Source organism: Harmonia axyridis, chromosome 1 (assembly GCF_914767665.1).
Source record: "Harmonia axyridis chromosome 1, icHarAxyr1.1, whole genome shotgun sequence".
Taxonomy (NCBI): Eukaryota; Metazoa; Arthropoda; class Insecta; order Coleoptera; family Coccinellidae; genus Harmonia; species Harmonia axyridis.
In genome coordinates, this window is record NC_059501.1 from 49,527,361 (window position 1) to 49,545,299 (window position 17,939).

The 17,939-nt window shown below is 30.4% G+C and overlaps 1 protein-coding gene and 1 long non-coding RNA gene across 7 annotated transcripts in view; one reads left to right on the forward strand and one right to left on the reverse strand.

Moving 5' to 3' along the window:
• LOC123673441 (inactive dipeptidyl peptidase 10) overlaps positions 1 to 17,939 on the forward strand; it is a 536,532-nt gene that overhangs the window by 129,745 nt on the left and 388,848 nt on the right. For all 6 annotated transcript variants that reach the window (XM_045607927.1, XM_045607937.1, XM_045607946.1 and 3 more), the window contains one exon: positions 16,887 to 17,100. In XM_045607927.1, coding sequence (XP_045463883.1) covers positions 16,887 to 17,100 — 214 coding nt within the window. The remainder of the gene's footprint in view (positions 1 to 16,886; positions 17,101 to 17,939) is intronic.
• Positions 2,931 to 17,939, reverse strand: part of LOC123673524 — a 35,227-nt gene continuing 20,218 nt past the window's right edge. Inside the window, exon 3 of the long non-coding RNA XR_006746492.1 lies at positions 2,931 to 3,025. This is a non-coding gene — a long non-coding RNA (uncharacterized LOC123673524). The remainder of the gene's footprint in view (positions 3,026 to 17,939) is intronic.

A 17,939-nucleotide genomic window follows, 5' to 3' on the forward strand; every position in this document is an offset into this window, starting at 1 on the left:
CCAGGAACAAAATTATTCAACCACTGAGCGTGGGTGCTTGGCAGTACTCTGGGCGCTAGAGAAGTTACGACCCTATATTGAAGGAATTAGGGTTGAGGTGTTGACTAACCACAATTCTTTAGTGTGGCTCCAGAATATCGAAGCGGTCTCGGGACGTTTGGCTAGGTGGATAGTACGTTTGCAGCAATTTGATTTTTCTGTTACTCATCGTAAAGGATCAGAGCACCATGTTTCAGATTTACTTTCGCGATCTGTTGCAAAGTTAGACTTGGTGACCATTGATGACTTGACTAATGTCTCAGATTCATGGTACAGTAAAATGTTAGAGAAGGTTAGTGATAACCCTCATAAATTGTTCAAGTACTTGAGTACTTGCTTAGATGATAATTCATGGAAGTTAGTAGTCCCTAGGCAGCTTAGATCTAGAGCAGTCATACTCAACCTTTTTTTATTTTTTTTTTACCTAGTAGCATAATTGCTATTGTTCATTCTTGCGGGCCGCAGTAATTTACCTACTTGTAAAACTAGCTTTAGCCCGCGCGGTTTTCGTTTATCGCGCATTATCAAAACCCTTTTTTTAAGTCGGTTACAAAGTAGCCTTTGTCCTTTCCTAAGCTCTACTCGTTCCTGTCTGTGTACCAAATATTATCAAAATCGATTCAGTGTTTTATGGGTCAAAGCGTAACAGACTGGCATATTACGTTTTTTCGTATTTGTAATATTAGTAGGAAAGTGCGAAAATTAAAATATACGGGGTGTTAGGGAAACGCTCCCGAAAACGAAAACAAGGATAGTATCGACGATTTTTAGAAAATTGGACTAATTTCTTTTATCGCAATTTTTTATTTTGGTATGTGCCATGATTTTTAAACCCTTTTACTAGCATTATTCACGCAATGATGCTAATAAGAGGTTTTAAAAATCATTTTACTGGCCAGAAAAAAATTACATCATAATATGACAATTCAACTATATAATCAGCTAAAAAAACGCACCCAAGAATACATAAAAACGAAAACGACAAGAGCAAAAAACGTAAAATAAGGCATTTTTGCTAAGAAGATTAGGTATAGGTGGTATCAGAGTATTTATAAAGAATCCATTGTTTATACTATGATCATAGTATTTTGTGTGTACGCAATAAGGAAGAAAACAAAGGTAAATGAGTAAATATTGATACCGTTATTTTTGCGTAATTTCGAAACCTTATTTGTGATACTACTGTGAAAATTGTAATTTTTGAATATGCCATTGCTCGGGCCACATAAAACGGGCCAAAGGGCCGCGGGCCGCACGTTGAGTGTGGCTGATCTAGAGTGTTACATGATTTGCATGTTCCTCCAACCTCAGGACGCATGGGAGTTTATAAGACATATGCGAACTTCTGTGAACGATATTTCTTGCCGAGGGCTCGTTCGGATGTTGCTCGTTATAAGAGAAAGTGCTCCGTTTGTTCCAGATATAAGTCCGATTTCAAGAAACCTGCAGGTTTGATGGCTTCTCGTAATACACTGGCTTCAAAACCTTGGGAAGCTCTGATATAGTCGGGCCCTTACCAAGGTAGAAGAGGGGTAATTCTTATATTTTTGCTGTGACGGATTATATTAGTAAGTTCTGTTTAATATTTCCACTGAGAAGGGCTACCGCTTCAGCTGTTTGCAGAGCTTTGGAGGAGAATATATTTCATATATTTGGTGTACCGCGTTTAATATTAAGGGACAATGGGTCTCAGTATAAAGGAGAGTATTTGAAATTGCTGGGAAAGTATAAAATTCGGCCAAAATTAAAAGCAAATTTTCATCCTCAGAAGAACCCAACTGAAAAGTATAATCGTACATTAAAATTCCTAATATCAGCATATGTTTTCGACAATCCTCGTGTGTGGGATGTAAATTTGGCTCAGTTAACATGTGCTCCGAGAACTTCACGGAATGAAACTACATGTTATACTTCTTATTATGTCAACTTTGGACGAAGAATGTTGCTTTCTGGGGATGATTACAACATTAATCAACAACAAATTTTGGAGGAGAAATATGCGGAGACTAGATCTTGTGAGTTCCATAAGCTATACGCTCGGTTGAAAGTAAGGTTAAAAAGTGCTGCGGAAAGGAATGCCCAGTACTACAACTTAAAACGAAATTCATATTGCATCAACCAGTGTATGGACGAAATTTTGGCTCCGAAATGGCTTGGACCTTTCTTTGTTGCGAAAAAATTCTCCCTGGATATATCAGTTACGAAATGATAGAGGAATTGATAAGAAAAGGGTGTGTGGCATGCGAAAGTCATGTCCCAGTAAAGACGAATTATGAAATAAGGGTGGTGATTTAAATATATAGTTGTGGACTTTTCTACTTGAGGGTTCTCGTCATTTATATTTTGTATTTTCTTGCGTATTCCTTTTTTGAAATTTTGGGAAAATGTCTTCACGAAGGGGGTGAATTTGTAGCGTTCAATTGCAGCAAAAAATACTCCGTGTGTAAATATGCCTACACATATTTTTAGTCGTCCTATGAATCTGAATTGATCTCGTGAAATATTTATCTTTTGTTTTTTCTCCATATGTGCCGATACTGGAATTTATTTTCAAGGAATGCTCACTTTCGTACTTTGAAATTCGGAAAGTAGACATTTCAATTGTGGAAATCCAAAAAGTTTTTGGTATTAGAATATTTTCCTCATTTCTTCCAATATATTGCGAGTTGTGATTTTGAAGGAGCAATATAATATCCGTATTTGGAGATCAAGTACATAGAAGAATTACTTATCTTTTAAGGCCGTCCAACATCAAAGTGAGTTTAATCATGAGTGTCCTTAATTTTTATATACTTAGGACGATTAATATCGTGCGTTTTCTCATTGTTCTGGGGCCTTTTTATTTTACCATTATTTCTTCTCTTATTCTTCTTCTTCGTCTCAATTTAAGACTAGGGCTGGTATTTTCCACTTTAGTTCTCGGTGGATGTAGATATCCAGGAGTCTTTCCAGCGCTTAGGGGGTCTGCCGACTGGTCTTCTGGTACCTGGGATTCCGTCTCGGGCTATCCTAGCAATTCTGCCTGCGTCCATTCTGCTGACGTGGTCGTTCCAATATCGTCGTCGTTTTCTTCCCCATTTAACTATGTCCTGAGTCTGGCATTCCTCTCGGATGGCTGTGTTCCTCTTCCTATCTCTCAGCGTGTATCCAGATATGGTTCTCAGTATCTTCATTTCCGTCGTTCTGAGGATGGATTTTGTCCTCTTGTTATCTGCTCGAGTTTCTATGCCGTACGTCATGATGGGTCGAACACAAGTTTTGTAGATCCTGGTTTTCGGATGTTTACTCATATGTTTGTTATTGAATATGACGTCGCGAAGTGCACCGGCAACCCTGCATGCTTTATCTGCCTGTTTATTTCTTCTCGATTTTACATTTAGAATATAAAGTAAAATACAAGATCGCTTACGATTGAGAATTTATTTCGACCCAACAACATCGAATCGATTGAATGCTGCAAAGTTTTGGTTTATGTTCAATTTTCTTCCCTTGTTTTGGACACAGGATTCGAAAGTGGTGAAAGTTTTAATAATAGTTTCAACCCTGCTGATCATTTGATATATTGTAGAGATCCGAGTTATAATTGATGATACAGAACAAGAATAACTATACCTGGACAAAGGTAACTTTTCTATTTTAAATTAATTTTGAAATTTTGAACTCTTTCAATTCATATTCGTTCATACATTTTATCAGTTATATTTCAAAATCTTTATTGTAGCTTCATCTATATTTTTTTTCTTATATATTTCTCAACTTTAAGATCAGGTGATTTTTTTTGTTTGTTCAGAAACTCTTTTGATAACTTCAAAATTTCTTAAGATTTATAAAGTGGAATTTTCTCTCCATAAATAAGTGGATATCTGAAAAAAAAAAGAGGATATCTGAAAATCTAGACAACCCACAAAGATTATATAAATTTGGCCATTTATAATTATTAATTTCTGTACATAACAATTTGTGAGCTGATCTTGATCAAGTGAGGTGACTATTCTTTATTCTTTTGTTTTTGACTCTTTGAAATTTAATAAACGGCTATTTCTGAAAATGGAAGACAATATTTGTAGTGGAAATTTCACTGGGATTGTAACATAAGATTTTCATTGAATCATTTTATTCTCTAGGATTTATTTGAATATTTATTTTGATTATCTCTGGTCAAATAATATATACTTTCTTGAAACATTTCGTTATTTACGTATTCAGCCGATGTGATATACATATTTGTTTGTTTTTTTTATTTTTTTTCGAAAAGTCACTTCGAATTATTTTGGCGCCCTTTGAAAACATCTTGAACCCACGCCGTCTTCACTGATAGCTGACCGGAAAAAATCATAGTGGGACTCTTCTTTGTGTTGGGAAGCGGTGAACATTTTTTTTTAATATAACTTTATTTTTTCTGAACCAAGGGTGACTCGCTACATGGTCTAGCAAACAAAATACGAAAGTAATTATTTCTTATCAATTTAAAAAAAACATAGTCGTCTAGTTTTTTGTGGAATGTCATTATTTGTTACTTGCCACTCGACAATCAGTATTTTTGATAATATTGTTAATTTAACTAATAAAGAATGTTACGCGTTACTTTATGAACACACACAAAACTATTGTATTTTTGTTCACCCTGTACCAATTGGAATCAACACGTGAAACGTTTTTGGGATCAGCTCACTATGATTAAAGCACTATATTAGCGAACGAAAATGATTTGATGCACTTCACTATGGATGAAATTATAAAACTATGGAAATCTAATTTCCATAGATATCAATATCCTTCATTATACTTCAAGTCAACTGGCCAGGTTCTCTTCCATCTGATATTGATCAAACTTTCAGCTAGCTGATTTATTAGCTTGTTTTCGTGGCCCTGTAGGTTCTGCTGATATTTGTTGAAACAGTTTCTGATTTATTCTTCGATGAATGATATTCCCAGATCATTGTGGATGGTGAGATTGGAGACGTATCAAGGCACGTCTCTTAAAGTGCGAAGTATTTTTGATTGAGTTCTTTGGCTAATGTTTTTGTTTGATGGTTTTGCTCATCCCCAAAATTGAATGACGTAGGTCAAAATTGGTTTGATTATTGCCTTAAATATTAGTGTTTTATTCTTAAGGGATAATTTTGACTTCCTACCTATGAGCCAGTGCATGCTGCGGATTTTCAGAGTGATCTGTTGTTTCTTTGCTTGAATATAATTAAGTAAAAGCTTGTGGATCCACTTTTTTAAAATGATTTATTTGTCATAAGTTTACAATAATATGAGTACTCTCTAATATGAAACAAATAAGAAGACTGACTTGAACATTACATTGATAAATTATTTATAATAGTTCTTGAATGATGGGAAAAACTAATCAAATAAGTGTACATAAGAATTAATGATAATGATGGGCAATATCGAGAGTAATTAATCAGAATTATTTAAAATAGAATATTAACTTTAATGAAATATCTTCATATTATAGGGCTGTGCCAAAGCTCAGTAATTTGTTATCATGAAAATATTTGAAATCCTTTTCTTCTTAGTGTTCACTAATGCCAATATTCTGTCTGAAAATTTGATACCCAATGGGTAACTCCAAAAAATGCTCTCGAGTACTTTCGATAATAAAGAAGCAATTAGTCTTTCCTTAATATTATCAATGTTATAATCAACATCTTCGAAAATTTCATTTTCCTGAAGATGGTAAAATGGTATTCGGCTAGAAAAAAGGAAGTACAACGTAAATTTACTTGTTTGTTATCGAACAGATAAACTAAAAATATTATGAAACTTCCCAACAATTATGTAATCTTTTTCTTTTGTTTCCACATATCAACTACATGTAAAATAAATTTTGAATTCTTGTAAGGTATTCCTTTTTTTCAAAAGTACTCAATAAACTGAAGCTTTTGATGAACTTATCGAAAGATTAACAGTGACTTGAAATCATGTATTATTGCCAAATCCACTCTTTTACTATAAATCCAGTATTCAAATCAAAATAGAAAAATATTTCTCTTGTGCCCCACAATAGGTATACAACATTCAAAGCAATTTGAAATAAAGATTTTTCATTACTGAAACAAAAAAATGCATATCAAAAAACAGGAATTGAAGTAGAAACTACCATAATAATAAATTGTCTTTATTTTCATTTAATTTATAAATAACCAGGTTTAACATTTTTCACTCTTATACTTCTTACGTAGATTCATTTAGCCTCAGATGGATTGTGCGAAATAAAAAACATTCAATAATTATTAAATTAGGCCTGCCATTATTCCAATTAATTCTCAATGATTCCTGATCTCAGATGTATTCATTATATTATTATAATATCTATAAACCACGGACAGTAACTACAAACTATGTATATGCCTTAAAATATCAATAGCTATTGATTCTGAAACATATGGATTGGATCAGTACATGTACTAGATAATAGGATAGGATCTGCGTTGATGGTGAAATCAGTGACTTTGAAATTATTTTTCAGTACATCGATGAGTATGAAGTTTGAATAAATATTCATTATCGAAGATTTCTCAACAAAATTGACAAACTTGATTTTGTCGAAAACGAACCCATTTGGATAAAAACAGCCATATCTTTTTTCTTTGAATAACAAATGACTTGTGTGATACCTCTATGAAATCACTATAAAATAGATAATTTATTGGTGTAATGTGCAGCAGTAGCTCGGTACATTTTTTTTCCACTACGTTGGGCTAAACTTCATGAACAAAATAATCCACTACCAAAATTTCCATTAAAAATATTTCTCATAGCCCCCCTTTAAAATGTTCGGAGGATGTTTTTAATGTAAACGTTGAAATCATTCTTCAGCAATATTTTACTGAAAAAATTAACCAAAAAGATGTAAAATTGTACCAACCGTAAGGACAAAACTATTGAAAGGGGCAAAAATTCATTATTTTCAAAAAAAAATAATATCTCGAAAACGGTAAGACTTTTATAATGGGAATTTTGACATAGCAGGTGAGTTATCCTTTGATCTACATTCTTTCTCGGTTTGACGTGGTCTTTACGGGACACCCTGTATATAAATATGTTTTTGTGGTGGAAAACCTCGTTTTTAAAAACAAAACGATTTATTTCGAATACAATGCGAGTAAGCTCTAATCGATCTTTCTTAGATGGATTCACAATCAGTTCTTAATCAATTCTTGATGAAGACACAATCAATTCTTAATGAGTACACAGATTCAGTCCCCTTTATAGATTTTCTTATCTAAATTCCTAGGTGAATAACAATTCAATAACAAGTGAAACAAAGGGCTATTCGTAGAGATGAAATGCTGAATCTGCAATTAGATACATTGTAATATGTAGTTCTTATGGGATTGAAGGAAAGGATCTATTTATTTAGTAAGGATTCATATTATGTAATTCCTCCCCTTCTTGGAAAAAGTTATCACCTTGCTGAGGTGTAGCTTTCAAAAATACATTTCTTTTGAAATATCTATAAGCAAAAGCAATAATAATTATTATTATAAATATTATTAAAATAAATTTAAAAGTTATTCCTATGGGTTGAAGATTCCACTGGTCTAAGTCTTCTAAGACGATGTCTGGAATATCTTCATTCTCGATATTTTCTTCTTTGGAATTATTCTTCATAAAATGGGTCTGCTTGGGTAGAATAATGTATTTTTCTGCATTTATGGTGGTTAGAGGGAAAATCTCTTTAGGTAGGTTGCTTATTTCACATTTTGAATGGAGGAGTGCCATCGAAGGAGTGAAATAATATTCAATTTGTTGAGGGCATTTCTCTTGAACTTTCACGTTGTCTATCGATAGAATACTTCCATCTTCTAACAATCTGATATCTGAATGTGAAGTAGTTTTAATTCTAGGACAATTTTCTGTATGATTTTTCAATATGTTCCTGAGACATTCTGGGGGTTTATTTAATGATTCTTGATCACATAAGAAATCTTCTTCCATGGAATGACAATTATTTGTTGAAGTTGACCATTCCAACAATTCTTCTTGAGAGAGCATATAGGGATTTGTATGGGAAATGGTTAAATTATTCTGAGGTAGGAAGTGAAACTTGTATAGATCATAGCCTTTCTGATAAACAGTGGAAATTGAAATCAAAAAGAGTAATATTTTGTTTTGAAAAATAATCTTAGTATGACATAATTGATAATAATCTTTAAGGTGATGAACAGGTATTATTGTGACATTCTTGATTATTTCGACAAATTTAGCATAAGGTAAAATAGATTCGTGTAAAAGGTGTAAACTTGCAAAACTTATTGCTGTTTGAATTTCATCAAGGGTATTTTTAATATCTTTAATTTCAAATGTCATGAGATGCATTTGCTCTACCTCACGTAACTCTGGAACAATTTGTAATAATTTCAGATTTTCATTCATATTTTTGAATTTAGTGATATACTTATTTTTCAGATCGTTTACAACAGTAGCTATTTGCTTCTGATTTTTCATGAGCGTTTTCTCATTTTTCTGTATGCTATTAAAATAGTTTCGATATAATTCTTCATCATCTGAATCTAACGTTCCGAATAATATTTTTGAAATTTTACCACCAAGATTAACTAATCCTCTTTTAGTTTTAATACTCTTATTAAGAATCTCTTCAAGGGCTTTAAAGTTTATATCATTTGAATGTTGCTGTCTGAGCAAAACCTAATTTTTGGTCTTTCAGATTTTCAATTTCCTTTTCATATTGAAAAATTATTTCCTCTATCCTACTTAAATCAATGTGATAAATCAATTGTAGATTCTTATTCGTTACATAGGCTTTTCCTAATAAAACGGGTAATATATTATTTTCTAAGGGAATGATTTCGAGTGCGTTTATTATGATAATTATTTTTGTCCATAGGATTATCATCATTAGAGTAAGTAGTATACCATTTGTTTGGTCCATTTTTGAATCTGCAAATAAAATTTGAAACTTATTTTTTTCGTTGTTTCAATATTTTTTTATGATAAATATGTTTATTTTTATCGTCTTGAATACGATATGAATCAATTTCTCTCGCATCTATCTTTTTGAATGCAGGATCAAGTTTTCTTGTGATTGGGGCTTTGATATAGGTCGGGTTTTTATTAAGAGGGTGATCTTCTTTCGCACGTCTCTTATAATTCGTTTTTTCTAATCGATTTAACTGTTTATCTCGCTGTTTTTCTATTTGTTTTGTGATGTCATTCAAATTTTCAATATAATTTTCTACATAATTTTGAACTTGTTCGTTATGCGTACGTTCAATAGGTAATGAGTAATTTAAGTCTGCCTTAATAATTTGCATGGGGGTCATTTCTAAACTTGAGTGATTTGAATTATTATAACTTAATAAAGCTTAAGCTAATTTATTTTGAAAAGTACAGTTTTTACCGTCAATAGTTCGCAATTGTTCTATAAGTGTTGAATGAAATCGTTCCACTAAAGCATTTGAATTCGGGTTATAATTTGTAATGTAATGAATTTCAATTTTATGCACTTTACAAGATCTTGTACAAAATTATTTTTAATTTCAATTCCGTTGTCACATGTTATTCTATTAGGTATATCATAATGACTGAAATAAATTATTAATTTATCTACAATTTCTAATCCGTTCTTTTGAAGTGAGGGATAACATTGTCCTAATCTAGAAAATGAATCTATTATACTTAAACAATATGTTTGACCAAATCAAATCGTATTGTATCACAATAAAGATGAGAAAAGGGTTTAGAACCAACAGGATTAGGTTTATATTGTAATTGAATTGGAGTTCTTTCATATTTGCTTTTCTGGCAATATTCACACGAATTTATATAATTCTGAACATCTTTATTCATATTCGGCCAATAAAATTTCCGTTTCAAAGTAATAAGATTTTCTCTTAATCCTTGATGTATCGTTTTGGTTTCATGATACTGAGTGATTCTAAGTTGTCTTTCATTTATGTCTTCAACGTCTTCAAAACTCTTATAATCAAATTTCTCTTGCAAAATTCGTATAAGCGGTTTTTCTAATTCTGGTGATTTAAAAAATAATGTATAGGAACTTTTTGGTTTAATATATTCTTTAATAAATTTATATAAATCGCTTTCGATTGAATTTATGGAAACAACAAATCTGAGTTTTTCTCCGAATAGTTTAATTTTTATAACATTATAATTAGATGCAGTTTTGAATATTATTTGTAAATTAGATGAGTTAATACTTCTTTCTGTATAAGGTACTTCGAAAATTGGATTTTCAATATTCCTATGAATAGTTATATTGTCATGAATAATAACATTTTGAATTTCAAAGTCAATTATATTTTCATCTTGTTCACTATTTTCGTCTGCGGAGTTCAAAAGATTTAAGCATTCATCTAACTCTTCGTCAGTTATCTGATTTGCAATTGAAAAAAGATCATCATCTATTCCATTACACTCAATTAAATTCTCATTGGTATGTGTTGGTAAATGGTAAATAATCACGTTCATATTGGATTCACCAAAGATATATTTATTCGTGGTTAAGCTAAAAATCTATCGTCATTATTATCGCATATTTTTCTAAGATTTAAGTGACTGAAAAACTGTTTCATATTCAGGTTTTTCATAATGACATTTCTTAGTAATTAAATAATAAATATTCCTATTATCTTCTCGGATTGTGGCAACTTCGCCAACTAATTTATTTTGATTCTTCAGTTTTCCTATTCCACCATATTTATTTTTAAATTCCAACGATATTCCTTTATTCATTTTGAAATCTTGTGATACACAATGTGCTAGGGCGCAATTTTCAGGGGATTCAAATAAGTTACCTTCTTTTTCTCTAATATTAACGTAATTTTTGATATTATCATTTTTGTTAAAGGTTAAAAAGTTTTGGTATATTAATTCGCTTGTTGGATCAATAATAATTCTACTTAATGGGTAAGCACATTCTTTATTAGTTGAGAAAAATTGTGAATTGCATACTTGTTTTCTTCTGAATATAGGATCAAGATTGCGAATAATCGGTGCTTTGATAACAGTTGGGTTTGTATTACAATAGGAGTAATTGAACGGTTCGTGACCTACGTAACTTGATTGGAATTGTATGGGAGAACGTTTGAATTTGCTTTTTCGATAAATATCATGGGGAAATTTATGGGAATTTCTATTATTCGAAAATTCTTTATCTATTTTCATTTTGAAGTATTTTCGTTTTGGATCACTGGAAATATCCGTATAATTATGATCATTTACATCTTCTATCAATTTATGAATCAAAAAATCATCATCTTTTTGATCAATAGTATTTAATAATTCAGAGGGTTTATCTAATTTTTCTTCCAGTATTTCATTATTTTCAATTTCATTGGTTTCATTATTATTCGTATCATTAGTTATATCGCATTTGAAAGTTACGTTTTCAATATTATTTATTTCTATAGGTTTCGATAATTGACTGTTTATTTCCGGTTTTGGATGATTAATGTCAATAGTTTTTTCATTTAATTTTCTAAAATTACTTGCAATACGCAGTTTCTGTTTTTGTGATAAATCTCTTTTTTCAGTTTCTAAATGACTAAGGTTTACTGGTACTTCAATAGGATTTTGATTCGTATCATCTAACGTATGATTTATGTCAGTTCGTTTTCTAAAGTTGGGTCTTGAAAATTTCGTTCATTTGAGAAATTACTTCTCGATGTAGAAGGTTGTGAGAAAGAATTTTTCTTATTCGGATTTATATCAATATTAGTTAATTCTTCTACGAGAAAATCAGGGCTTCGATCATTATTATTATAGAATTTTCTCTGGGGATTATTTTGATATTGGGTTGAATAATTAGATCTTTTTTGCGGATAAACTCGTGTCTGTACTGACATTCTTTCAGGTGGGGTAGTTATTCTTTGATTTGGATTCGGTTTAAAAACGTTTCGATATCTCGACGTACTTGGAACACCAAACGTTTCACGTTGCGTAGGGTAATCAGTTTTTACTTGACGTTGCGTAAATTGTATCGGTCTCGAAGGGAATCTATGCTGCGTTTCATAATACTGCGTTCGATAATTATTATTTGAAAAATGATTGTATTTGTTTGTATTATTGCGATGATCGGAATAATTATTTCTCGATACATTTTTATGTAGAGGATTTTTATTTCGACTTCTGTCTAATAATTCACAGTGAGCCATATTACATAAATAATATTTTACAGCGTTTACGGTATTATCAAAGTTGAATGCATTGTTAGTAATCAAATAAGTTCGTAATTCTATAGGGGAATTCGATATCAATACTGTTTCACATATTTTTAAAATATTCGATTTATGAATTAATTTCTTTGGATCAGGCATAGGATCTGAATATATTCTATAATTAATTCGAATTTTCAACGATATTATTCTATCAATGACATTTAACATGTCTTCATGTGGCTTTTTTGCTAAAAATTGTAATTGATGAATTAATACATCTAAATTTATTTGATCTCCGAATTTCGTATTTAAGAATCGTTTAAGAACGTCCCAATTATTAGATATATCAGAAGTAGATACCTCTGCTAATGCACGATCAGTAAGTTTCGATTTTACAACTGCGAAACAATAATCTTCAATTATTTGGGATTCATTTGCAAACATGAATGAAAATTGTTCTGCGCTACGTAAGAACGAATGCAACTCATTTTCTTTTCCTGAAAATCTAGGTAATAACATTCCAAATTTTTCTGGCATTGTTAAATCTATTCTTTCTTGAGCCATATTTATAAAATGCTTTACTGACGTAATCTTGATCAATTATTAATGCAATAAAGTAAAATATAGTAATCGGTTTTTTAAATGAGTAACCTAGGGAAAACTCTTATGTCGGTTTTTTAAAGAAACCTAGGAAAAACTATGATACAGTTTTACACATAAAACTATTAAAAAGGATGACTCTTTTTGTCCAGAATAAGTAAACTGGGAAGAAAGGATTGGAAAGGATTATGCTCACCAAATTGTATTCTGTGAAGTCGTCACGGGGCGCTACTCAGGTGATCAGGGCTTCTGGGTGGTTTTTTACTCTCTATCCAGTTGTGCTGAACGGTTGAAACCGACGTCCTGGGAAGATCGATGTTGATTGAGTTGGATTCTTAGATCACTGCAGGAACTTCTTCTTCTGGCAGGAAAGAATGGCACAATCAATGTCACCAAATTTTCTTCTCTAATAGGAACGGCACAATCCCATCAACTCGTCGCCAAATATGTTTTTGTGGTGGAAAACCTCGTTTTTAAAAACAAAACGATTTATTTCGAATACAATGCGAGTAAGCTCTAATCGATCTTTCTTAGATGGATTCACAATCAGTTCTTAATCAATTCTTGATGAAGACACAATCAATTCTTAATGAGTACACAGATTCAGTCCCCTTTATAGATTTTCTTATCTAAATTCCTAGGTGAATAACAATTCAATAACAAGTGAAACAAAGGGCTATTCATAAAGATGAAATGCTGAATCTGCAATTAGATACATTGTAATATGTAGTTCTTATGGGATTGAAGGAAAGGATCTATTTATTTAGTAAGGGTTCATATTATGTAATCATATATAAATAAATAAATATATATATATATATATGTAATTTTTTTTTTTTCAATCACCATATATATATATATATATATATATATATATATATATATATATATATATATATATATATATATATATATATATATATATATATATATATATATATATATATATATATATATATATATATATATATATATATATATATATATATATATATATATATATATATATATATATATATATATATATATATATATATATATATATATATATATATATATATATATATATATATATATATATATATATATATATATATATATATATATATATATATATATATATATATATATATATATATATATATATATATATATATATATATATATATATATATATATATATATATATATATATATATATATATATATATATATATATATATATATATATATATATATATATATATATATATATATATACAGATATATATATATATATACAGAGTTGTAAAGATCTTATTTGAACACAAATCAATAGCTCTCAAGAAAGCAACTAACAAGAACATCAACAACTTCAGCGAAAAAAAGATTTGATACTTCGTTAGTAAAGGAGTAGAAATCAATTATAATAAGTAAATAAGGTAAACAGAATAATCAACAAAATGAGATATATATATATATATTTATATATATATATATATATATATATATATATATATATATATATATATATATATATATATATATATATATATATATATATATATTTATATATATATATATATATATTTATATTTATATATATATATATTTATATATATATATATATATATATATATATATATATATATATATATATATATATATATATATATATATATATATATATATATATATATATATATATATATATATATATATAAATATATATATATATATATAAATATAAATATATATATATATATATATATATATATATAAATATATATATATATATATCTCATTTTGTTGATTATTCTGTTTACCTTATTTACTTATTATAATTGATTTCTACTCCTTTACTAACGAAGTATCAAATCTTTTTTTCGCTGAAGTTGTTGATGTTCTTGTTAGTTGCTTTCTTGAGAGCTATTGATTTGTGTTCAAATAAGATCTTTACAACTCTGTATTTCGGTATGTACTATTTTTACATGTTTTGTGATTTCCTTATTTTGACTGTTTTTTATTGCTATTGTAGAGTCCTCAAGAAGGTCCCCATCGGGATCGAAACGTCGACTAAATGAAATAAAGAAGAGTGACATTATAACACTTATCAATTTTCCCACACATATATATATATATATATATATATATATATATTTATAAGTTAGATAAGGGGTGTGGGAAAATTGATAAGTGTTATAATGTCACTCTTCTTTATTTCATTTAGTCGACGTTTCGATCCCGATGGGAACCTTCTTCAGGACTCTACAATAGCAATAAAAAACAGTCAAAATAAGGCAATCACAAAACATGTAAAAATAGTACATACCGAAATACAGAGTTGTAAAGATCTTATTTGAACACAAATCAATAGCTCTCAAGAAAGCAACTAACAAGAACATCAACAACTTCAGCGAAAAAAGATCTGATACTTCGTTAGTAAAGGAGTAGAAATCAATTATAATAAGTAAATAAGGTAAACAGAATAATCAACAAAATGAGAGGTTGTCAAAAATGTTGTCAACCAGACTTGCCACAGAATACACGCACATGACAGATGAAACATAGAGTAGCATTAAATCACATTGGCCGCAGTAATTCACTCTCACCGAACTCAGAACAAATGCGATTTTTTTTGAAAGATTCCATGAACCGAAACCAATCCCCTCTCACATAAATGGCCTAGAACACAGAATTCATTTTCACGTTATCCCTACGACTGCTGAACCTGTTGAAATTCTTTCTGTATGTGATCCATCCAATTCTCTCCCACCGAACTGGTCATAATGAATCAAATAAGAATAGATGGAGCTGATATTATTTACATCCCTTCTGTAGTTCATCGAACAGGTTTGGCGTTTAATATGATACATCTCTAAGAAACATCTTTTTCTTCCACTAACTTCAATTTCTAGGATTTTGGTGGAATCATAATTCATTGGATGATCTTTGTCCCGGGTATGGTCTGCTAGGGCACAAATCTTACTTGAATTCTTGATGTCGCTTTTGTGTTGAGCAATCCTTCTCTTCAGAAGCTGAGACGTCTGACCAATGTACACCTCACTGCATATTGAACAAGGAATACAATATACCACACCACTCATGTTATCAACAGTCATCCTATCTTTCACTCGACTGTATAATCTGTCAATTTTAAAATAAGATTTCTGAATCAACATAATTTCTGTGGTCTTTAAGAGGTTAATTAATGCGTTTGTCATACCATTAATTAGGGGAATAGACAAGTAAAGAATTCTACCCGTGTTCTCAGTGTCCACAGTGGTGGATGCGCTCCTCTCTCCATTCGTTGGCCGTGTCGAAGGAGTGGTATTATAAATCAATCTGGACAATAACCTTTTTGGGTATCCATTCTCTAGCATCAACTGCATCAACAACCTCAGATTCTGCCGCCTTAGACTTGGATGGGCAACCTTTTCTATGCGATTCTTCAATCCTAAAATCATGTTTACCTTTTGTCCATGTGAATGATTAGAAAAATAGTGTATGTATCTCCCTGAACTTGTTGGTTTTCGGTACCAATCCAGAATCAGCCTATTTTCCAGTGTTCGAATCACCCTTGTATCCAGGAATGGGACTCCATTCGCTGTTTCTTCCTCCAAAGTAAACTGTATACTTTCATGTTCACTGTTAAACTTGTCTAGAACGAAAGCAACCTGGTCTTCAGGTACAGCACATATTAGATCATCAACATATTTCTTGATGAAAGGAATGTGAAAAGGAATACTAACAAGAATGCCGTCCAGAAGGAAATCCATTACTAATTCAGCAATGGATGGACTGAAGTACTTCAGTCCATCCATTGCTGAATTAGTAATGGATTTCCTTCTGGATTGCTTATATATATATATATATATATATATATATATATGTATATATATATATATATATATATATATATATATATATATATATATATATATATATATATATATATATATATATGCGTGTGAAGGTAAAAAAAATATATATATATATATATATATATATATATATATATTTGTAGTTGAAATCTGTTAATAGCAATAGAATCTTAATCATTTTTCTAGCAATTCACTAAAACTTTCAAACAGTAAATTTCATTATATTTCACAGGAATTGATTGTTACGTCCCCGAACGAAAGGAACTGGAGAGGCATCTTCATAGCCCTGCTTGTTATAGTAGCCGTGTTGGGTCTTATACTTTTCAGTATAGTTTTAGTATCACCATCAGAAGAAGGGCCAAGAAATAGCGGAAACAAGCCCACTCTAGAAGATATCATTTTAAAAATTCCTGAATCTGCCAAATTCAATGGAACCTGGATCTCAGGTAAAACAGTATTACGTATTGTGTTATATATATATTTTTTTTTCGAGACTATAAAATTATCGGATTTTAATTAACAATTGACGAAAGCAAACTTGCTCTATGCAAAACAGAGAATTCAATTATTGTTGAGGAGACTAATTTTTTACATCGATTCCATGCAACAATGGAAGCATTAAATCATTCCAATGTGAATTTTTATGACTATTCTGAGCTATGATTTCTATATTTTCCATGTTTTTCGATATGAAAGGGTTTTTGCTAGTTCTTGTTGAATAGGCAACATGACAGTAATTGAAAACTTTTGTAATAATTCGATGGAAGTTTGTGTATGAAACAAGCATTTATTTTCTTATTTCTTGCGAGATAAATGATTATTTCCATAAAATAAAATTACAAAATTAGAATGTCCGCCATGATATGTTGAACACCAATCAGAGCGAATGACGTCACGTATTAATAGTTAGGATACGCTAGATCAGGATAGGACCAAATATTCGGAGGATATGCTAAAACGGACCAAATATTAAGACCCGAAGCTCATGAGTTACAGGTACTCCCAAAGATCCTAAATGAATAGTAACTGTCATGCGTGAGAATGCCGAGAGGCGAGAATTCCCTTCAATTACGATTTTGACGTTGATGTTATTTTGTTCCAAACAAAAAAATTTACATTTTCTGTTGTTTCCCATTTTCTTTACAGAAAAAGTGGGATGAAACAGGAAGTTATATATGCAGAATTTTCCAAAATTCGTCTTCACTTTATAGATGAAATTTGGTATTATTATATCAACAGCTACAAAAATAAAGAAAATCTTCTGCACACCAATTTTTGAATATAA